At 33.3% G+C, this 24610-nt stretch overlaps 2 protein-coding genes and 1 long non-coding RNA gene across 3 annotated transcripts; 1 reads left to right on the plus strand and 2 right to left on the minus strand.

The window, feature by feature from the left end:
• The first annotated feature begins 983 nt into the window (after window positions 1-983).
• Window positions 984-4258, plus strand: LOC131949100 (NXPE family member 3-like). Its single transcript, XM_059310860.1, has 5 exons — window positions 984-1002; window positions 1304-1482; window positions 2455-2544; window positions 3099-3191; window positions 3833-4258. Exons 1-5 carry the CDS (start codon window positions 984-986, stop codon window positions 4256-4258), a joined length of 807 nt encoding a protein of 268 aa, XP_059166843.1.
• Window positions 4259-6334: 2076 nt separating this feature from the next.
• Window positions 6335-7420, minus strand: LOC131949101 (melanopsin-like). Its single transcript, XM_059310861.1, has one exon. The coding sequence runs from the start codon at window positions 7418-7420 to the stop codon at window positions 6335-6337; it is 1086 nt and encodes a 361-aa protein (XP_059166844.1).
• An 8419-nt stretch (window positions 7421-15839) lies between these two features.
• On the minus strand, window positions 15840-19441 carry LOC131949129 (uncharacterized). Its single transcript, XR_009388123.1, has 6 exons — window positions 19346-19441; window positions 17930-17974; window positions 17582-17614; window positions 16752-16778; window positions 16348-16392; window positions 15840-15887 (listed from the first exon to the last, which is right to left on the minus strand). It is a non-coding gene; the product is annotated as an uncharacterized LOC131949129 (long non-coding RNA).
• Between the last annotated feature and the right edge of the window lie 5169 nt (window positions 19442-24610).

Consider the following 24610-nt stretch of genomic DNA (forward strand, 5'->3'; position numbering starts at 1 on the left):
CGCTTTACGGCGACGTAATTTTTTTCGATAGCATATTCATGAGAGCCACTATCTCTTGAAGATATTTCTCGCAACTTGTTACCTAGAGCACTTCCACTGTTCTTTATTGCTTAATTTTTTTTGAACAATGAACCCGATGTATTTTATTCGATCGTATGTCTGTCTAAATTATATTTTCTTAATGAATACTGTGTAACTATATGTATTTAAGTGTCGGTGGTATTTGACATTTGGAAACAATCAACCTTTTTTTTTTCAATTTTAACATTACTCAACCTGCCTCCCACTCACCCCCCCCCCCCACCCGCCTTGCTCCCACCACATACCCACCCCCCTTCTCTCAGAGACTTTTCACCACTACTCAATGGCTTCTCGCCACGTTTAACAACGGTACAAGGTCAGAGGTCACCCCGTGCTCAGCCGTCCCTAAACTACCCGGATATAACGTCACTGACATCTGTAACCTTACAGAGGTCAACCAGTTCCCGTGGTATTGTGGGAAGCCACGTGACTTAAAGGTGAGATGTATCTTATAAATTTAATATGAGGTTCATATTATTTATCCTTATTACCAAACGTATATATTACTCTGTCAGTAGAATATTATTATCACTCTATCCGTTGTATTATTGTACAGAATTTTAAAGTTTATTCCTGAGTTGTTTACTTCCTCAGTGCGCTGACTGGGCCAGTGTGAGAAAGGTAGATAACCTAGCCAATTACCCAATGACAAAAGCAGAAGGAGAGTTAGTTCTCCTAACTGAGAGGTTTGTTTACATAAAGCAAAGCTAGTGTTAAAATATCCTAATTCTATGTTCCGGAGTCAACATTTCAGAAATATTATATACACAAATTTATAATTTTCTTTAATGTCCCTTCCCCCCAATAGCAAACGGCCCTTCATGATCCCATTGAACATAACTCTCCACGTTTTACCAGGTAAGCGATTGGTTGATACAGTTTTAACTTATACACAGTAGTACATGTGGGATTGGATAAATTGTAAAAAAGTTGAAGAAAACTATAAGAAAACTTAGAATATCAATAAGCCTTAAACGCATACAAAAATTAAAACTTGATTTTATTAATAAAAACATTGGACGCCGAATTCTCCCCCCCCCCCCCCACCCCTCACGGAAGTTTAATACCACCCCCCCCCCCCCTTTCTTCAAAAGGTCTATACTCTATACCTTGTACTTATGTTCCACAGACAAAAATGATAAATTTGTGCCGACTAGGTCTATACTTATGTTCCACAGACAAAAATGATAAACTTGTGCCCACTTGATCTTATGTTCCTCAGACAAAAATGATAAACTTGTGCCCACCAGTTCCATACCCTGCAGTAAAAGAAACTTATCAGACACGTTTGATGACGTCAACACCTCTGGATTTTTTTACAATGGGTCATGGCGACCTCGAGCTTGTCAACTTCCTGTCGTGGACAAAACTTTCCTGCACAGGTGTTTGAATGGGACCCAGGTAAAAAAAAATTAAAATTAAACTCTTGTTTACATTTTCAACGGCTTTGTTAAAACATAGGTAACGTACATGATCATCTTTATTTTTGTGGATTACTTGTGGAGCTTAGGGACGGTGTGGTCAAACTGTAGGGCGCTCAACTGCTAACCTTAAAGTCTTGAGTTCGTACGACGTCCCTGAGCTCATCCAGCCCTAATGGGTACCTGACTCACGTTAGGGAAAGTAAAGGCGGCTGGGCATGTGCTGACCTCAATATTTTCATCTGCCGTTGTCAGTCTGATCCCCTTTAAAGTTTAACTTAACATGTGGAGCATAAGGTCGCAACCACACCTTATTTGGTCTACTCTGTTTTGGGGATTCCTCCAAGTTGGGTCCACAACATTCCTGCTGCTACTGCTTCACTGATATTTGATCTTTTCTACGTTTGTTTTGGCCAACTTACCTTCCTCTCTGTTTTGGCCAACTTACCTTCCTCTCTGTTTTGGCCAACTTACCATCCTCTCTGTTTTGGCCAATCTACCTTCCTTTTTTTAAGGATTCCCATCTTATGTGCATGATGTGATACATGCATCCGTTATCCGGAAGTCTGAACTTTTTATGTTTTTCATTTTCTTGTTCTCCACGTCACAGATCTAATGTACTTGTCAAACAGTTATTAAGAAGCAAGCTGGGAGTGGAGATGGGGGGGGGGGGGGTTAAGTTTGAGAAATCGATAGCCGTGATAAGTGTATGAATATCTGAATAAATCAACCAGTTAAGGTTATCTTAAATGTTTTATTGGTTAATGTTATCTCAGATAGTTTTTTTTGGGTTAATTTTATCTTAGTTGCTTTACCGCAATTGTTCATGGGTTAAAGTCATCTCACTTGCTTTATTGTTTAAGGTTACCTCAACTGTCGTATGGGTTAAGTTTATCTACCTAGTATTATGGATTAAGATGATCTCACCTAGCTATCACCCACCTGCCTACAGGTGCTAATCTTGGGCGACTCCAACTCCAGGCACCAGCTGGTGGTGCTTCAAACAATGACCGGATGCCAGCACAAGATGAAAAGGTCAAAGGTTAAGTGGAATTATTTCATCGTTTTATTTAACATCTCTCACCTACGTGGTAACGTTGTGGTCGGGCGATAGAGCGCGCGACTACTAACCCGAAGTTCTCGTGTTCGGATCCCTGGTTCGAGACCGTCGGACACTTCTGAGACCGCTCATAGCTAATGAGTACCTCATTAACTTAAGAGAAAGTAAAGGCTGAGCCTAGTTTTTACCACACTATCTCTTGATGTGCCATGTTATACTTGCGTTGGAGGAAATCCCGCCCAATTACAATGAATTCAGAACGAAGAAGAAAGAAAAAGAACAGACACTGAGCATTACGTTTAAAGCTAGTAGAATATCGCTGTGTAAAATACGTTGATCAATAACATAGAATTCGATCAACAAGCTAGTCCCAAACAACATAGATAGATTTTGTAGATTAGATAAATAATTAGTTATTTTATAATTTTAGATACATCATCTGTTATTTTATAATTTTAGATACATCATCTGTTTTTTTTTATAATTTTAGATACATCATCTGTTATTTTATAATCTTGAACTCATATTACCCTCAGGAAACTAAACACGCCCCATTACAGTGTGATATAGACAATCTGGGATTGTCGATTAAATATTTCCTTCCTAGACATCCGTTTTATGGATCTATAGTAAGTCATGTCGTAGTCGGTTCAACTTTGGTTCATCAAGCTTTTATTTAGTTCAATTTGTCTGTTGTTGTTTTTGTTTGTTTGTGGGTTTGCGGCAAATCTTGTAGGTTAGTTTTAACACCCTTCTCTTTTAATATAGCTATTTCGTTCAAACTTTTCAAGACTGTTCAAAGACTATCTAACTCAACATTAAAAGGGAGTAATCAAGATGAAATGCTAGCTTTTGTTCGATAAACAATCCGCCTCTTAGACAGAGTTTCTGCCAGGCATCTGTTCGGGGGAGGGGAGCAGAGCCCCCGAACGAGATTCATATAGTAAACATATACTTTTACTAGTGTCCGCCCCCTCCCCGGAAAATGTAGACCGCTCCCCCGAAAATACCAAGTGCCCCCGGAGAAAAATGTCTGGAAGAAACACTGCTCTTAGAGTTGATGTAGCGTAATGAACATTAGAATTTCGAAGTTTTGCAGGGACGAAGTTGGGGTAAAATTAGTTAGTTCCCATTTCCTTTTTAAAAATACTGAGTTAAAATAGTTAGGGTAAGACTACGAGAAGGTTTAAGTCTTAGGTAAGTTAAGGCTAGAGGAAGATTTTAAGTCTTTGAAATATCTGACTAGTTAAATTTTACATGTATTTAACAGGGCGAGGACTTACCTAATAGTGTTCTCCACTCTACCATACAAATCATGGACGGTATCCCAGCCTCAGGTAAATACCTGGTACACCTGCACCAGTTCCTGCACCTGATGCCGTTTCACCTGTCTGTAGCCGAACATCACCTCCGTCTAGTACGTGCGGCTATACAGAGACTGGTATCACGGAACCCTAGCGTCTTGGTAGTCTACCAAACCGCGCACACGGCACTAGCGGGAGTCTACCGCAACAAGCAGACATTGGGCGTCTACCTTCTGGAACTACAGAGGCGGATGTTGAGGGGGTTAGGGGACAGGGTCATGCTAGCCGTGACCTGGCCCATGACCCTTGTTTCAGAGAACTCCGATCCACACCCAGCAATAAGAGACCAGTTTTTGAAGTTGTATATGGGTCATTTATGTGGAAGGTTTTAAATGTTACATTATACAGCAATGTAGAAATATAATGATCAGAATAATGATGATCATTATACACAGGAAATTGTTAACTAAGACATGTTAACATTGTTAACAAATTCATGAATGAACACGTATCAGCAGGGCACGGAGTGGTCGGGTAAGGTAGTGTAGGACTGGTATCCCCAAAAGTCTCGAGTTCAGACCCACTTGCAGATGAGCCTGTAGGCAGCAATCCATCAAGCAGATAAAACTTCAAAAACAAAAATCTGCTGCCTTGTAGATTGCTCTTTGTTCAAATGGAAGAAGAAAATCAGGCCGAAATCGTAACACAACAGAAAAATGGCATTTAACATGTTGACATGCAATATTTAATTGTGTTGGAGGAAATCCGCTTCAGTAAAACAATTAGGAACTTAGAAGAAGAAAATATATCAGAATGTTATTGCAAGTTGAGTTCTTGGGTTCAATTCTCGGTAAAACATGGACTCACGTGATAAGGAAATTCTACATTATGCTTTATGAGAAGCTGACCGGTGAACTCTACTTCATCTGCTCTAACAGGAGGCTTGTGTTACGGTGAAGCCGAGGGGTAGAGCGCACGTTCATCAACCCGAAAGGCTGGAGTTGAGTTCACGAGCAGAAGTCAGTAGTCGCCCCTTGAGTTCATCTAAGTGTATTGGAAGTTAAATACAGATGGACTGCGTGCTGGTCACACTATTCATTTATATACGTAAGTCAGAGAAACAGACGAACTCTACTTCATCTTCCATGTGAACTATCTGGTCTGAAACAGTGCTTCTACCAAGAAAACTTTCTTTTGCAGTAATGTACTTTATACCCATTTTAAACTATATGCACAGCAAGTTTTACTTTTTATGTTTTAACTTAGCATAGAATAAAACCTCTTACTCGATCTAAGAGTCAGGTTTTCGATTATTACAGATTAGGAGTAAGTTGAATTTTGTTTGTTGTGTAGTAAAATCAATAAAGTTGAACTAATACATTTTTTTTTAAAAGTCTGTTTATTTATCATGTAATCTGAGTCACTCACTCACTCTAACCTTTAAACACCTGTTTCAACGTTTTCAATGTGTGACGGGAGCTATGTGAAGCTCTACTATTAGACGCGCTAGTATATGACGCTCTAGTATGCGACGCGCTAGTATGTGACGCGCTACTATGTGACGCGCTAGTATGTGACGCGCTACTATGTACCGCGCTACTATGTGACGCACTACTATGTGACGCGCTACTATGTACCGCGCTACTATGTGACGCACTACTATGTGACGCGCTACTATGTACCGCGCTACTATGTGACGCACTACTATGTGACGCGCTACTATGTACCGCGCTACTATGTGACGCACTACTATGTGACGCGCTACTATGTGACGCGCTACTATGTGACGCTATAGTATGTGACGCGCTACTATGAGTCGCTTTACTATGTGACATGCTACTATGTGACGCATCAGTGTGCGACGCTCTACTCAGCGACGATCTGCAATGCGTTAAATGAATGTGACGCGCTCAGCGACGCGCTCCGTGACGCGCTCTGTGACGCGCAGTGTAAATCGCCGAACTAATTTGTAACTTTACGCTATAACGAAATTCAACAAGAAATACAAGACGAAAGTCCTATAACTCTAATGTCAATTAACTCCGTCGTAACAAAGATAATACAGATTTAGTTTACACAATGCTACTAGTAAACACCAAGCTAAGTAAGTAATATGGAAACAAATGAACTACGAAAAAAACGGCGCTTTAATACAATTAATCAGTAACTTAATACAAACTTATTCTGTAACATTTTAACTGAATTCTATAAACACATGAATTACGATATGACTACTTAAGAAAATAACATGATTAATGAAAAAAAATATATTACAACAATTCACAGAATGATAAACATTCAAGTCACATGGAAGAGAAACGCATTTCCCCCACCCCTTTCCATACCCCCCTCCACCCTACATACACATTTAAAACCTTTTTCTGTTTACACACTTTCAAACAGGCGCCGCCTCTCTTTTTTAAATCACTACCAACCCACCACTCTCCCGCAGAAGTGAATGTTTGCGACTATTGGTTTCTGATCTCTCTAGTGACTTTACTTCTGACACATTTACAAAACAGCTCGTGGTAGCTCAATCGGAACTTTTTGCTCACAGTGACGTAAATGATGAAGTTAGATGACGCGTTCAGCTGATACAGCCAGACATTGATGTACTGGAGAGAGTTGTTCAAATTCTCAGGTATAAACGACAGGTAAGAATCTATCACACTTGACGGCAGGTAGGTGAAAAAAGTCACCAAACACACCGTCAATAACATTTTGGCGATTTTTCTTTCATTCCTAGTTTTTGACGACCCTTGCGCTATCGGCATAGATTTCCCGCAGTTTAGTTTGTATATTATAAAAACGGAACAAATAATAATTATTATTAAAGGGATGTTGGAAACTAAATTGTTGACGAAATATCCGCGGTAGTTTTCTAAGCTATCGAAGCGGTCGAGGTAGTACTGGGAGAACACAAACTCAGGGAGGGTGGCGTTGTAGCGCTGGTCAAATGTCCAACTGTAGTCGTAGTAGTTGAACACGGGACAGCAAATAGCCAGCATGTAGATGTAGATAAAGACAACGACGACACGGACGCGCTGGGGGGTGAAGACGCGACCGACGTGAAACGGGAACAAGACGGCGACGCAACGCTCTATAGCAATGGCTGTAGACAGGCAGAAGCTGACCCCGACCCACATCTGGTTGGGGAAGATGTAGACCCGGACGAAAGTCGTGACGTAAGCGGAAGTCGGGTAGTCGAATTTTGAAACAACGCAGCATAGACTCTCCGAGAAGAAGAACAACGAGGTCAAAAGGTCACTGACCGACAAGGACATGAGAAGGATGTTTGTAGTCTCGTCCATGCCGTGAGACCCGAGAATGATGATGTTGAGGATGTTGCCGACGACGCCGATGATGCTGGTGAGGTGAAGGAAACCACAGTCGAGGAAAGTGTAGAGAACCATGAACGTCTCGAAGCTGAGGTCGTCGTAGAGAGCGTCTGCAACCGTTTGGTTCTCGATGGTTGTTTTACCGGGACCCTCGTCAGGGGTTAGGGTTTGATTCTCTCTGATGCTCATGGTAGATAGATCTGGAACGGGTGCCATGTGACCGTGTCACCGTCAGTAGGGTGGACTGTGCTGCTGATGTTTGAACTCGATTGATTTCAACAACTTTAGCGACATCTAAGGTTTGTATGGCTTTAAAAACTTTTATTTCCTCTAAAACGTTTTCACACAAAATCTTTTGAAAAATATTTTATCAAAATGATACAACTTGATTTGAACTAAATTATAGTAATCATAAAAATACGTTTTATAAGAAAAAGTTATATTTATAATAGAAATCAGTTAAAAACCTACAGACTTAAAGAAACCAAACGTGCATAATCCATCAAGTAATAAATTACTTTAGCTTGATTTATCTTTTGGATTAAAAAGAGTAAAAAGCAAATTTTATCTTACGGTTTAAAATAATACAACATTATTTAATTTTAATCGAAATTTTAGTGCGTTTAAATAAATCGAAACAAAACCTGAAGTCTATAATAATTTGTATTGAGTTAGCATTAATTCTAGGCGATGAAACTTAGATTAAGGACCAAATAGCTATCTATGTAGAATCTTCTTAACTTCTTTCTAGGACTTTAGTTGTAATATACATTGTTGGTGAATTTTAACGAACAAAGCAACTGGGAATTCATAGTATGATCAAAGTGTAATATGTGAAGATGTATGAAAGGTTTTCTTTAAAAATACTACTGTAGTTTTAAGCACTGAGGATGTCAAGACCATATAGAATAATTTCACCCGATGTTTCCAAGAAAAGTTAATAAACTAACAAGTATTGTCAAGACTTACACAACATATCAATCTATTTATTTCTACTCTGCTTTAGAGTGGAGATTCATCTCGAAACGTAGCCTTTACGAATACAAAATGAAGTCAAGATGGATCAATTCCCCCATACGTCGCTACTACAGCAACAATCCAGCTAAACTTAAGATTTACCAAATCAGGCAATTACACTTGAAAAAATACGTCGTTGGTGCTTGAACGAAATTTTATTGATTGCAATATCTCGTTACCGTTGACAAGGTCAACAAATAAATACAGATCGCAATATTTTGTACTTGAACAATGATTTCAACAATATCATTCAATACAAGTAATTAGGGAAATGAGTTTTAAATTTTAAAAATGTTTTAGCTTTTAAACAGACGATTGTTCAAATTGTTGTTTAAGGGAGTGACCTGGCAATCCAGTCGTGTTCCTTCTATCAATACATCGATCACCCCAATATTGAGCTGAGTTTCACGGAGCTAAGTGTCACGGAGCTAAGGGTTGTTGGAGAACCACGAGAGCCACTTGGATTGTTCTTTATAGGAACAGCCATCCTCCCCCTCCCCCATTCTTCCCCCACGTCTCTTAGCAGAAGTAGGTAATTTCTACATCGTCAAGATCAGGTATGTTTCGATTTTAGTGACGTCACATGTCTCAACCTTCTGCTTGCGCGGTGTAAGATTGGACAGTATGTCTACAGCAGCACTTGTCTTAACCGTTGAGCTGATGACGTAAATTGTAAACCTTCTCCATTCCCACCCCCTCACAATAACTCTACAGGCCAGATCAACAATGATAACAAAAAATGTCACCATTCCAATCACAGTAATATTTGTTTTAAGTTAACATACACTCCCCATCTCTTGCTAAATTTTAATGCTCTATTTTAAAACTAATCACTAAATTTTTCTTTTAAACGATTGCACCAAGGAAAAATTATGTAGTGACATAAAACAATGGTATCTTCATGAAACAATGGATCAGTTATAGCCTTAGTGTTTAACTTTAACCAAAACATTCCAGCATATTCTACATTACTGGTACATGAGTAAATGAGCTGACATGAGATCCCACGACCCAGAACATGCCAGTACCATCACTTTAATCTTCATACAAACTGCCCACTTCATCAACATACTCGCTGTGATTTTAAGCTACGACGCCATTCAAAATCTCTACATGTGTTTCATTGTGTTTTGTAAAATACATCTTAATAAGAACTAGTTTTATTGTGTTTTTGTAAAATACATCTTAATAAGAACTAGTTTTATTGTGTTTTTGTAAAATACAACCCAATTTATTTTTCCGTACGTTTACCCGTCAACATTGAGGACGTATCGTTTTAAATCTATCCCTTAGACAAAGTAGTATAACGTCACAAAAAGATAACTTTGTGTTTACATAAGTAAGGAAGATACAAGAAAGATGAGGAAGATTTCTGGAAAATAAGGAAGAGAAGAAAGAGAACAAACGAACTGCTAATGGCTAGATGAGATGTAGGATATGGAAAGAAATTCACAAATTGAAGAAAATATTTGCCATTAAAGTGGGTTGGAAAATTGTGATATCGATGTTTTGCATGGGAATTGAACGGAATGAGACACAAAATGTATAAAATGTAACACAGAGTGCTGATCAGCATTATCGTAGCTGTTACTAGTGTTTTACATTTTCATTTAAAGTTAACATTTTCAATGTATGATTGTGTTATGCTATAATTTAAATATGTGTGTTACACTATTATAGTTGAGTTCTCCAACACTCCAACAATAATAGTCAATATTACGACAAGTTCTAAGTTTTTTACGTGGATTATGGTATTAAATTAAAAGACTATAGCGTCAGCATAAAAAAATAATACTGTTTAATTGGTGTTTAAATATGATAAAAATCATACTTAAACGCTGACTTACTTTAATATCAATTTCATTTTAAATAAGTATACGTGTATTCAATTTCTTAAGAACATTTTTTTAATAAAACAAGGTTCAAAACAGTGAAGTAGAAAAAACATGCAACTGAATTCAAAGGAGAGATAGTGGCGCTATAAAAACTATCTCTTTCAATGACCTGTTTAAATAATAAAATCAGATTTATTTAAACTAAAATATTAATTTAGTATAAATTAGCATTTAGTATGTAGTCGTCAAGTAGAGAAAAGTAAAAGTTTTGAAAATTTGTTTGGTAACTACATAAATGTATTAAAAAATTGATTTCGCACATTAAAGTTATTAAATTAGATAAGTAAATAGTTCATATTTGTGAATTTTTATTTATGATTTTAACTTTTAGAACAAATTTAAGTAACACTCATACAAAATAACGGAAAAAACAACAACTATTATCTTTTAACATTTCTTTTTTGTTTCTTCTTCTAGTGTTGAGATTTCATAAGAAGACACAAAAATAAGTAACACTGGGATTACAATATCACAAACATTCTTTACTGTTTGCATAATTTATTAAAAGTAAAAAGTAAGTTTAAAACAGTTTTAGGTATTGTTTCTTAATAATCAACGTTAAAAAATGATATAATATGAGCAAAACATTTTAAAAACATAGACTTACTAATTGAGGAAAAAATAGTTTCGGTACTGATTTTATACAATACAAAAGATAAATCAAAATAAGATTTAGTTTACAAATTTATAATAGTAAGTTTATTCTCGTTATTTGATCCTATAAGTTATTTACCCTTTTTGGTAAGGCAGTCAAAAGTTTTGGTAAAGTAGAGTTCACCTGTTTCTGTGAACTCGGCATTTGAAAGGATGATGTGGTCAGTTTTATGTTCAGCCGTTACACGTTCCTTAACTGGAGTCTGTATCCAGCAGATAGGATACAATCGTGGAATTTAAACTCGAGGATCCAAACTAGAGACTTTCATTGACGAGGTCGTTAGCTCTTCCTCCCGAATACAACGTCGCATTTATTAAATATTAAAAAAAACTGTGCTTTATAAGAATATCAATAGTAATAAAAATTTATCTTTCTCAAATCGTTCCTGAGGTATATAAAGACAACACATTTCAATTAAAATCAAAGTTGGTAAAAAGTTATTTCACGTGTGTTATATAAACAAACACAATCTGAGGAGTTTATTACATGTGTGTTATATAAACAAACACAATTTGTGGAGTTTATTACGTGTGTGTTATATAAACAAACACAATTTGTGGAGTTTATTACGTGTGTTATATTAACAAACACAATTTGTGGAGTTTATTACGTGTGTTATATTAACAAACACAATTTGTGGAGTTTATTACATGTGTGTTATATAAACAAACACAATTTGTGGAGTTTATTACGTGTTATATAAACAAACACAATTTGTGGAGTTTATTACGTGTGTTATATAAACAAACACAATTTGTGGAGTTTATCACATGTGTGTTATGTAAACAAACACAATTCGTGGAGTTTATTACGTGTGTTATATAAACAAACACAATTTGTGGAGTTTATTACGTGTGTGTTATGTAAACAAACACAATTCGTGGAGTTTATTACGTATGTTTTATAAACAAACACAATTTGTTGAGTTTATTACATGTGTGTTATATAAACAAACACAATTTGTGGAGTTAGTTACATATGAGTTATATTAACAAACAAAATTTGTGGAGTTTATTACGCGTGTTATATTAACAAACACAGTTTGTGGAGTTTATTACATAATGTAATCAATAGATATGTTAAATAATTATGGTTACTTTGACAAAATGTTGTCATTTTTTATAACACTCGTTTAGGAGCTTTCAACGTTACATCTATAATGTGTCATTTATTAGATCTATCATCCATAATGTGGCAGTGCAACGTACAGGTACGTAAAGTATCATTTGATTTTAAAAAGTAATCAACATTCGACATGTTTTAAAAAACAAATATAAAACTCAAAGATCTATTTGTTTACTGGCGGCAGATATTCTCCGGCGTAGTTCAGAGCTGTGTAGGCCCCACAAACAAATTTATAACTCCAAGAACTATCTGTTAACCGGGGGCAGATATTCCCCGGCGTAGTTCAAAGCTGTGTAGGCCCCACTGTGCAGACGTGGACTAAAAATGTCCCCTAGCGTGTACACATAGGCGCCACTACTCCCTGGGCAAGTCTGTGTCGTGTACACATACTTGACCCAATAGTCTCTGTCTCGGTATCGTTCAGTATTGTAATCGAATCCACTCATCGATATTTGATGTTTTAAATACCCGAACGATACTTGCTTGGAGCAGCCGTGTGGATGCGACACGACAACGGTTAGGCTTAGTTCTTTTTTTATTTCCTGGTTTACAGATATGAACCGTTCATTGGCTTTTTCAAATCGTGAAACTTCTGCAGTATTATGGGTAACACACTCAAGGATGTTGAAGGCAATTGTCTGAACGACTGTTAACTCAACGCCATCTACAGTGATCGCGACCATCTCCTGATTTCCGCGAATTTCTAAAATATCTCTAACGCTCTCGAAAACATGCGCCGTTGTTTCAATCGTAAGTTTCGCCCATTTTGTCAAAGTTCGTGACCTTTTACAGTAAAGACAAAGACATACTTTTTCCTTGTTGTTAAATTTTTCAACCTTCAAAATCCTACCTGCTCCGTTTTCTATTGGCGCCTGCGATCTACCGTTCAATAAAACAGAAACAGTGACGGTTATTCCAGCAATGGATTGGATCAACTCCCATAGAACTTCTTGAATTGATAAAGGAATGTGTTCTAGTGTTAATTCACGAATGGGAATAAAATCTTTGTGATTTGGGTTTTTTTGGCAATCAACCCAGAACAAGTTGGTCTGTGCCTCAGCCCAGTCACTGCCCTCGGGGACCCCAACACCTAGATTGGAGGTAATACTAATTGATTAATTGCATTAATCCATGATTCATTATTTAGATATTATACATATTGATTTATTGCATTAATCCATGATGCATTATTTAGATCTTAGACATATTGATTTATTGCATTAATCCATGATTCATTATTTAGATCTAATACATAATTATTTATTGCATTAATCCATGATTCTTTATTTAGATATTATACATATTGATTTATTGCATTAATCCATGATTCATTATTTAGATCTAATACAAATTGATTTATTGCATTAATCCATGGTGCATTATTTAGATCTAATACATATTGATTTATTGCATTAATCCATGGGTCATTATTTAGATATTATACAAATTGATTTATTGCATTAATCCATGATTCATTATTTAGATCTAATACATATTGATTTATTGCATTAATCCATGATTCTTTATTTAGATTTTATACATATTGATCAATTGCATTAATCCAGGATTCATTATTTAGATCAAATACAAATTGATTTGTTACATTAATCCATGATTTATTATTTAGATCTAATACAAATTGATTTACTGCATTAATCCATGATTCATTATTTAGATCTAATACAAATTGATTTATTGCATTAATCCATGATTCATTATTTAGATCTAATACATATTGATTTATTGCATTAATCCATGATTCATTATTTAGATCTAATACATATTGATTTATTGCATTAATCCATGATTCATTATTTAGATCTAATACATATTGATTTATTGCATTAATCCATGATTCATTATTTAGATCTAATACAAATTGATTTATTGCATTAATCCATGGTGCATTATTTAGATCTAATACATATTGATTTATTGCATTAATCCATGGGTCATTATTTAGATATTATACAAATTGATTTATTGCATTAATCCATGATTCATTATTTAGATTTTATACATATTGATCAATTGCATTAATCCAGGATTCATTATTTAGATCAAATACAAATTGATTTGTTACATTAATCCATGATTTATTATTTAGATCTAATACAAATTGATTTATTGCATTAATCCATGATTCATTATTTAGATCTAATACATATTGATTTATTGCATTAATCCATGATTAATTATTTAGATCTAATACAAATTGATTTATTGCATTAATCCATGATTAATTAGTTAGATCTAATACAAATTGATGTATTGCATTAATCCACGATTAATTATTTGTATCTCTCAATTTTGTCTTACTAATTATCCAATTTCTTTTTTTACTCTCTTACCTAAAAAGTTACATTGAATGCTGTCTTGAGTTGTCAAATCTAAAACAATGAACAATGTTAAAGTTTACTGGAACTCAAATTGAGGAAATACTAATTAAAAGTGTATTAATTCTTAATAGCCATATTTTTTTATATTACTATACTAAACAATCATGCGGAATTTGTTAAAAAAATATAAATTTTTTGTAAAATAATAATTGAATGCGATCGATTTTCAGGGAGCGATAGAGTTCCAAGTTCCCGGTCGATTTTAATTATGTTTTTTTTTAAAAAAGGATGCTGACATTTGTAGTTTTAATAGTTGTTTCTTAATCGTCCTACGTTACAGTTAGGAACGAAGGATTTAAAAAAAACAACTCACCATTCATGTTCAAATTGCTTTGAAAAAACGTGGGAAATTCTTTCCTTAGGACGTATACAGCCGCCTTGCGGTAATAGGTCGTGCGTATTCCGTGCAAACTGTCAACTCCAATTTGGCCATCTCTGCTCCAGTTTTGTGGCATGTCCCCTACAAAAACTTTCTTACGGCCATCAGTTTGCTGCGTTACAACAACAACAGCATCTTGCAACTGTTGAAACTGTTTGTTGATTTTCTCGCACAATTTTTTGAATTTTTCGCCTATTTTCTCCAGCCGATCCACCAACCACAAATCGTGTGTGTAGCACGTCATCAAACAGCCGTCGCCTATCATCCTGGTATCGGCCTTACACCCCCACAACATTTCGCCTAGACAGTCCGGACTGTCGCACCCCATAAAAGCTGTAGCACACTTAGCCTCGCTGTTGTCAAATACAAGATGTTTGGCTGTAATGATTTGTATCTCACCCCACTGTCGCGTGCAATCTTTTCCATTACACAGCTTTAAACACGGACAAAACACGTCATCAATTTCTGTGTATTTGATGACCTTCATCAAGACACCAGTACCTGACCTCCTCTCCGTGCTGTTTCTGCTGCTGTAATAAGGGTAAGGTGTCGTCGTATTGGGATAAAACTCAGGCCTTTCAGCACTGGTAGAAGCTACTTTTATTAACATTGTGTTTTCGGCATGACATTTTATTAATTTCAGCAGGTCGTCTTTACAAATAGAAGGAAGAGGTGATATGCTGCCATCTTTCAGAATAACTTTCTCTTTCGGCGCTAAATTATCCAAGTGCATAACCTCTTCTTCTCCAAACACGCCTTTGATTTCTGACATGAATGTATAATTTACATTATATATATATATATATATATATATATATATATATATATATATATATATATATATATATATATATATATATACTTATATATATATGTATGTATATATGTATATATATATATATATATATATATATATATATATTGTGTATGTGTAAAGACATTTTTTAAATACTGTACTGTATTAAATGATGCATAAGTAAACCATAAATAATTAAAGAGATTTCAAACTTTCAGATACTAGAAGAAAAGTGTTATTTAAATGGCTGAACTATTATCATTAAAATGTTTAGTTTTTAACACGTTCCTTTTTAATTAATTTACTTTGTTTTAAACACTGTATTATTTAAAATATTCAATTAATTAATTATTACTATTTGTTACTTACTTGGTTTTGTTTTGTAGAAAAAAGTTTCTGGAAATCTAGATACATCTTCTAAAGAAAATAAATATTTTTTTACAAATTTTTACCGTCATTGTGTAGGACAGCAAACTACAACCTAATTCGTAATTTTAGGACTATTTAATGACAAACAGGGGACATGGCCAGCGTTTGTTTTTTCCAGTTTTTTTCATTTTTTGTTAATATTTACTCATATTGTTATTTTTGTTTCAAATAGGGGCCTAATTGTTGCTTTTGTTCTACACATTTCACATTGCCTGTAAGTCTGCTTGTTATTTCGTTAAACGCCTTGGTTAATGTGTTTTATTGAAAATGGCTTTCATTTAATTTAATTCTTAGTCGAAAAACGACATGCATCTTTTAAGCACTTCCTACTTTACTGGAAACGGGGCACATAATTATAATTGAAACAGTTAAAAAGAGAGCATATACTTATAACTTTTTATATCACGTTTACTTAAAAATGATTACGTTAATGATAGACAATAAATACCTTGAACTACTTTTGGTTCTGTTTCTTCACAAACTGTCGTATGCTCTGCACGTAGAAATACATCAGTAAAACAAAAACAAAATATGTTCATATATTTAATGACTTTTTTAGTATCCATATGTACGACAATTTGATCATTTTACATCACATCAATAAATATGAAACAGATAACTATATTAAAAGTAATGTGAAATGTGATTTGTTTAAGAAATAAATTTAAATTACAAAAGGAAATAGTTTTACACAACAAATGTTTTTAAATAGACCGCACTAAATTTAGACTAAATAAACATTTTAGCAAACTAGCAAAGATAACCTTAATTTGCAAATTTGTTAATGTCTTTTCTTTTTCTTTTAAGTATGAAAGCTTTTATCTTTACATATGACGAAAGTTGATTCCTTACCGTTTCTGAAAGCAGGCCCATCAACCACTGTTTTGGAAAAAAGAAATTTGAATGTAAACCAGTTTAAATTTGTGTAGAGTTTAACTTAGTTTACACTAAAAATCGATGTATTTATGTAATGTTCTATTGTAAGTTACATCAAATTATTTAAAACTATAACATACAAAGTAAAGTTTAATTTACACAGAAATATTTGCAGAAATAGTAAAGTTTTCGCTAGACGAGTTTTTTTGCGCAAAATAATACTATGTATACTATGTATTTTTTTGTTGAGTAAGCATTCGCATTTTGCACAAACATTTATTATCTCGATTAACACAAATACAAGTTAATTACAGATTTAAATGTATGTAGAACGTTTTAACTAATAGCGTTACGTTTTGAGATTCTTAACGTTAGTAGCATTACTAAAAATCGATAAGAGGAAGAAAATAAAATCAATGGAGACGATGTCGAAGTACGTGCGTTTACGCTACTTTGTCGTTGTCTATTTTACAACTTTCGAGTATTTAAACATTTTTTATTGATCAGGAATATTCTAATTGATTATTTCTGACATGTCATTCTAAATGCCAGCTCATTGGGAAGGTATAGTTACATATGTAATTTATATTGGACTTTGCAAAAAAAAAACATTGATGTTATCAGAATCAAACATTATCAACTTTTAAAAAAATCATTTGTGATTACATTACTTAAGTTTAGATACACAATATGGATACAGTGATACAGTATTTTATGTAATAAGAAGTGCAAAACAAGTTGTTATTTTTTAAGTGACAGAGTGGCAAATGCTTAAATATTTTTAAATGGTAAATATAAATACTTACCATTTACAACAGCTTGCACTTCAAACTTTTGTTCTTCAAAAGAAAATAAAAAAAGAAATCAATCTATTTTATTTCTTACTTTTAAATGTGAGTTTAACACATTTTAAGATGTTATCAATTATAATTATGTTTAATATGTTATACTAGTTTTAAAAATCAATGATATAAAACTGCGTTATGAAAATAATAACAGTAGTCAAACAATAATTTCAAACATGTAAAATGGAAATGTAAACTAAATAATAATGTTTTAAAATATTTTAAGATGTATAGCTTAAAGTAAACAAGATTTAATAAGAGGGCTGCGATAAAAATATTTTACTTCTCGCTGCATGTTAAAACACTTACCATTTTGAACATTTGGAACATCTCCGTTCTCATATACATCCGCATCTACAATTAATAGATTGTTATATTAATGGGAATAATTTTTATTTATTTGTGAAGGTTTTCTCAGATAATTGTATGTCATCGGATTTCCCGATAAAAATGTCGGAAAACACGTGCGCGTCTGGTTTCAATAATTTGATCCACCTTGCATAGCATTCGGTCTACGAACTTTATATTATATTGCTTTGTCAAATAAATTTTCAAAATAAATAGATTGTGATCACAAAACCGCGGTTCAATTGCAGATATGTTTGCATTATATTAATCAATAAATGTGTGATTTAAACACTTGTTCACAGAAAAGGCCTCAAAATAATGTAAATGTTAATGTTTAAAAACATTAAACGTAATGTGGTTTTAAGTTAATAAATAAATGTTTAGTTGGTAAATATGTTGATAAAACAATAAAATCTTACTAAACGGATGTCCTAGGGTTTAAAAATTATCTAAAAATGTTTATATTTTTTTCTTTAAGTTTGTTGATCTGAATACGTAATTGTTTTAAATATATAGCATTATAATTTAATGCATAAGTGCTGAAAATGACGTTTAGATTAAATAAACTGGGAGTGATCTCCCCTAAACTTTCTGGAATATTCTTATATAAAACAACAGGGGATGGGAACTCGGGCTATAGACATGATTTTTAATCCATTTTAAATACTTAAAGTTTTAAAAATAGAATAAAATCTCGTAGACAAAAGAATTGCACACCAAGTGAACGCCAAATAAAAAAAGTGCATAATAGTGCGCAATATTATTAGTACTTTGAAATTTTCCATTAGTTTTTTGAGAAATCGGAAATAGCGTAAATTACTACTTCCCATCAACGGAAATTACTCAAAATTTAACAGAAGGTAGAGAATTAGATCTTACACTTACATGTGAAATTTCATTTATCTATCTGAAATAGTACTCAAGTTATAGGCTTTTGAAAAATTCAAAGTAGAAAAAGTACCCCTTCCGGTTATCGAAAATCGCTCAAAAGTTGATATGGATCTACGATTTTGATAAAATAATTATATATGAAATTTCATCAACCTAGCTTTAACGGTACTCAATTAATCGTGTTTACACACAGACACACACAGAGACATACAGACACACAGACATACGGACAGAATTGCAAAGCCCAGTTTTTCAGACAGGATTACGCATAAAACCTCTTAATTTTGATAAATCTGGATTAATAATTTTTGCCCGATTAAAATAAGTCCTCTATACTTCGGATGTGATGAAGGACTGAGGTGTAATACGGTGAAAATTGTTAAAATTTCAAGTGATTTTTGTGCACGATTACAATACTTTCTTTATACTTCGTATATACGAGAAAGTAAAAAAAAATTGGTATGTAGCATATGATATTAAAATTACCTGTTTGGAGAGTAGGTTGAATATCATGTGGAGTCTTTAAGCTAGGGGCGGAGCTCTCCTGTTTATGGTGGAGATCATCTTTTTTGTCGTACTGTGTCGTAGCTATAAAAGACATAGGGCTACACCAGTGGAACATTTTAGTTTGCACATATAGGCGTTTAGCGTGTATTTTGTCCAGTTATTTTAAAAGGATTACTTGTCAGAGATAAGTAGTAAATTTTGTATTTTCAAAAAATCATTTCAAAGTTTTAAAAAATACAATACATCTTATAGATTTTAATTATGATTTAAAACAGTAGTTAATATTTTTTTATATATTTCTATTAAATCATACAACCCATACAACCCTTAAATTTAAATGCCATATGATTATCAATTTATATTTTCTTAATTGTTATGTATAACTTTACACACTCGGAAAATAAGTAAATTCTTAGTTTAAAGTTTAAACTGAGATTAAGTCTGAAAATGAGTCTTTAAATTTTTAAAAATATTTAATGTGATTACGAGCTATGAGTCATCACGTAACGTGCCAATTAAAATATCCCAATAAAAGTTAAAGAATTAAACAGTGCAAGATTACACATTAAAATGTAACTATCCAAGCACCTAAATTCATATTTTAAACAATGGCCAGAAACACTTACGCTTGAGCAGGTTGTTTGGTGTTTGATAATATTCACCTGCAGACAAAAACGTTTAGCATTATTAACTTTAACATAATTATATTTCAGTATTTTAAACATCATTAAATGTCAGCAGCTTTTTAAAAAATCATGTTTTATTCAACGTATTCATTTATATAAACATTCATGAGTTTTTTTTTTTAATTTTTGTCTTAACAGATTTTGAATTAACTGTAATTTTAATTAAAGATAAACTCAATCTCTTTAACTTCCTAAAACCAATTTAATTGTACATAAATTATCTCAAAAGTTGCACGGCAAAATTAATTAAGATAAAATATTTATAGATCAAAATTTAAAAGTACATAAAAATAATTGGTTAATATAAATATGTATATGTATTAAAATATGTATAAACTATGATGCGTTGTCAAAACATATGATTTAAATATTTGATTTAAATTATATTACACGTATTAAAAATATGTTTAAATGTATCGACTAATAAAAATAAAAAGAGACTGTTAATTACAATTAAAAAAAACTCTAATACATTATCAAGTCTATAAGAAGCTGTTTTATAAAAACACCATCGTAAATGTTGGGTGTCTTACTTATATTATTGAATGATGTTGTTGGTGGTGCGGCTGTATTTTCAGCAACCCCGCGCTCGACAATCTGTTCTTCAGAATACAAAGGGACTTCGTCTGTAATGAAATAATGACCCAAGAAATACTAAATAAATTATTGAATCTATATGTATTTTAGTCTATCATATCTAAATTATTTATATCGCAAAAATATGTGTTCAAAGTTTATTGCGTGAGTATTTTATTGTAAGTGCTCTATAAGCATGACCGTTTACAAGCATTTTGGTGTGTAATTACTCTAATGTGTAAGCGTGCTTGTCTGTACTTACCATCTACAGTATAAGCGTGTTTGCGCGTACTTACTTTACTGTGTAAGCGTGGTTGTGTTTGCTGACCATGTGTAACCGTGTTTGTGTGTACATACCTTCTACTCTCGTCTTTAAGTTACCAAGCACGTCCTCATACAAAGAGTTGAGTTCTAAAAAAACATAAACCCTGTATAAACATATTCATTGATACATTTTTGTGTTAGTGCATATTGTAATTTGTAAACATTTGTGCACTACTTTATTTTATTTTGGTCAATAATAATAATTTCATGTTTTAAAATTTTGTCGTGCATTTGATCAATTTTATATGTTGCCACGCAGTTTTAACATTTGCGTTGCAATTATGCTTCGAACTTATTAAAACATCTGAAAAGAATATTTTTTGCGTTTCTTTTTGTTTTGTAAATAGCGTTTAAATTATGCTTATATCTGCAGATTTTGTTGCGATTGATGATTAATATCTTATCCTAGAATGTTATTTTTGTACGTTTACAGCTACAAGAGAATGAAATATCAAGTACAACAACTCTGATACTAATGTAAGAAAAGACATCTGTAGTCGCAAAATACAAACCATCGACGTTTCTTTTTTCCTCAGGTACAGCTAAAGATAGATTTGTTAAATCATTTTCTCGATTCTTTCTTTTCCGAAAAAGATTCTGCAACGATTAGATTTAGTCTAATTACATTTTATACCAAAACTGTTAAATAAAATATTTGTTTAAATGAAAATTTCTTTAGATTTTATGTTTTGCATTACCCCTATTTGTTTTAGTTTATTTTAATTTATGCTTTATGTTGTTATATACACCACTTACTAATCATATTTATGTATCAGTTTTACAACATTCCGACTCATGTATACTATTTAATTATACAACATGACAACTTTGCAATCAAAGAATCCCAAATTTAGGATGGGTTATATCATCCCAAATTACGATTAAAATGAAGTTAAGTTTAAGTTTATGTATAGTTTTCAAAGAAAGCGTGTAAGCCCGCGATAGTGGGTATGCGAAAACCGTGTTTAACTTGAATGTGTTTAACTCTACTGAGTTTAACTCGACTATGTTTAACTCGAATGTGTTTAACTCGACTGTGTTTAACTCGAATGTGTTTAACTCGACTGTGTTTAACTCGACTATGTTTAACTCGAATGTGCTTAACTCGACTGTGTTTAACTCGAATGTGTTTAAATCGAATGTGTTTAACTCGACTGTGTTTAACTCGACTGTGTTTAACTCGGATGTGTTTAACTCGAATGTGTTTAACTCGACTGTGTTTAACTCGACTGTGTTTAACTCGAATGAGTTTAACTCCAGTATGTTTAACTCGATTGTGATTAACTCAAATATGTTTAACTCGACTGTGTTTAACTCAAATGTGTTTAACTAGATTGTGTTTAACTCAAATGTGTTTAACTCGACTGTGTTTAACTCGAATATGTTTAACTCGACTGAGTAAATACAAAATTGTTTGCAAGACAATATACTTAAGAGCGCTAACTTATATTATAAAGTGAAATAAATATATATAGCTTTTGTTAATTTGAAGACAACCAAAAAAAAAACGTAGCTGACGGCATCACAATGACACTCCTCCGTTCTTTCAAGACGGTGAGGAATAATTTAGTCCACACAAACAAAAATTAATGTGTCGCTAAAATTATACCACAAGTACACAACTTTTACAATATTCAGATAAATGAGCTGAGATATTTCATTACTTTTATGCATGTTACTTTCACACTGTAAAAAGTTTTTTGCTTACCTGAAGAAAATTTAAAGAAATTCTTTTTCTCCTAAAGTTTTGAAACAATAGTTAAATGTAATTCACAATCAAATGAGACATTTAAAGAAATTAGAGGCATAATAAAACGAAAATTTAATTTCTTGAATGAAATGTTTTAAAATTGTTTTTAGAAGAACTGCTTAAATCAGCATTTTTTGTAAACTTTACGCACCTCTTTGGCTTTTGGCCGAGACCTAGCCCAGATAGAACAACAGGACCTGACAAATTTTTGAATAGATATAATTATAGAAAAAGAATCACTCACTTTTTCAGTGAAAAACAACTATTTAATTAGTATTTATTTTATCAACAATTAATGCTAGTATGTCTTTAACCGTCCATTAATTAGCAGAATTTAAAAATTTGAGATAATCCATAATGCCTCAACAGTGATTGGTTAAACGGCACGAAAGTTAATTGCTGCGTTTTTTACTAAGGGGTCATCCATAAATGACGTCACACTCGTAGGGGGGAGGGGGGGGGGTCCGTAATTTTGTGACGATGTGTGATGAGGGGGAGGGGGGGGGTTCAGTTGTTGCGACGTCACACTTTTGCAAAATAAAAAAGCAATGTTAGACAACGAATTTTAGACGTTATTTCGCGTTTTAGATAACTGTTTTAATAAATTGTAATAGTTTATACAAGATTTTAGAAAAATATCGATGTTTAAAAAAAATTCAACTGCAATTTTGAGGGGGGATGTTGGTTGAGGTGTGACGTAATTTTAGGGGAGGGTCTGGCTTTTTGTAACGACGTGTGACGGAGGGGAGGGGGGGGTAAAAATCGTCAAAAAAAGCGTGACGTCATTTATGGATGACCCCTAATCAAGAAAACATCTGACATATTTTCTAAGAAAACTCGAACTAGTGTTTTAATTTAACTAATTGGTGATATTCGCCCTCTTCCTTTGTTGTTTACACAGAGATTATCACATTTTTACTGGATGTAAGTAAAATGAGTTTAGATTTTTCTGTTAATAGTTACGATTTAATGTTGAAACTATTCTCGCGTTTCAGTCACACTAAAGGTACGAGGGATACTTAAAGAAAAGAACAAATTGTTTTACCTGTTGTTGCTTTGTCGCGGTTTTTGTTTGATTCGCTAAAATTTCTGTAATCTGTATTTTCTAGGTAGTAAACAGAAAAATAAGTAATCAAACTAAGATTATTGTATTAGTAATATGGGAAAACTTATCCTTATTTATTAACAAGTCCTCATGAAACAAATTAACAAACTCACACACACCAATTTAGTTATCGATATTGATTTTTTTCTAGAACAAATCTATTGTGCTTGATTTACATAAACACTAATGCCATCGATATCTAGACACATCTTAATATATTGTTATCTGACGGCTTCTAGACGCGACACATAATTTGAATTAGTTGTAAGACAAATACACATTCATTAAAGTATAATTCACCAATACATAATTCAAACGAGTTTTTACATGAATACTTCAACTGTTTAGTACAGTAATGACGTTTAAATTTTTTGTGTTTAAATTTCAAGGAAACAAATATAAAACTCACCTGATTTGTTTCCTGTCACACGGTTCTGTATTAAAGAAATTATTAGACTAGTAATAAATTTGTCTGTAAGGTATGATAATACCACACTCGGTAATGGACATGGACATGGACATGGACATGGACATGGACATGGACATGGACATGGACATGGACATGGACATGGACATGGACATGGACGTGGACATGGACATGGACATGGACATGGACATGGACATGGACATGGACATGGACATGGACATGGACATGGACATGGACATGGACATGGACATTGACATTGACAAGAACAGTGTATTGCAATTTACATTTTATTTAATGTAAAAAACTTTTATTAAATTAAATTTTAAAATTTTTTTTTTTTGAAAATTAACCGAAATCAACCATAATGTAAAAGAAT

Source organism: Physella acuta, unplaced genomic scaffold (genome assembly GCF_028476545.2).
Source record: "Physella acuta isolate Inbredline_101_S28 unplaced genomic scaffold, ASM2847654v3 ptg000674l, whole genome shotgun sequence".
Classification (NCBI taxonomy): domain Eukaryota; kingdom Metazoa; phylum Mollusca; class Gastropoda; family Physidae; genus Physella; species Physella acuta.

Bases quoted from the DNA above. Each gene is read 5' to 3' on its own strand.
- LOC131949101 (XM_059310861.1), bottom strand. From the start codon at position 7,420: ATGGCACCCGTTCCAGATCTATCTACCATGAGCATCAGAGAGAATCAA.
- LOC131949100 (XM_059310860.1), top strand. The intron at 2,545-3,098 runs GTTAAGTGGAAT...TATTACCCTCAG, and splicing joins ACAAGATGAAAAGGTCAAAG to GAAACTAAACACGCCCCATT. The intron at 3,192-3,832 runs GTAAGTCATGTC...TGTATTTAACAG, and splicing joins ATCCGTTTTATGGATCTATA to GGCGAGGACTTACCTAATAG.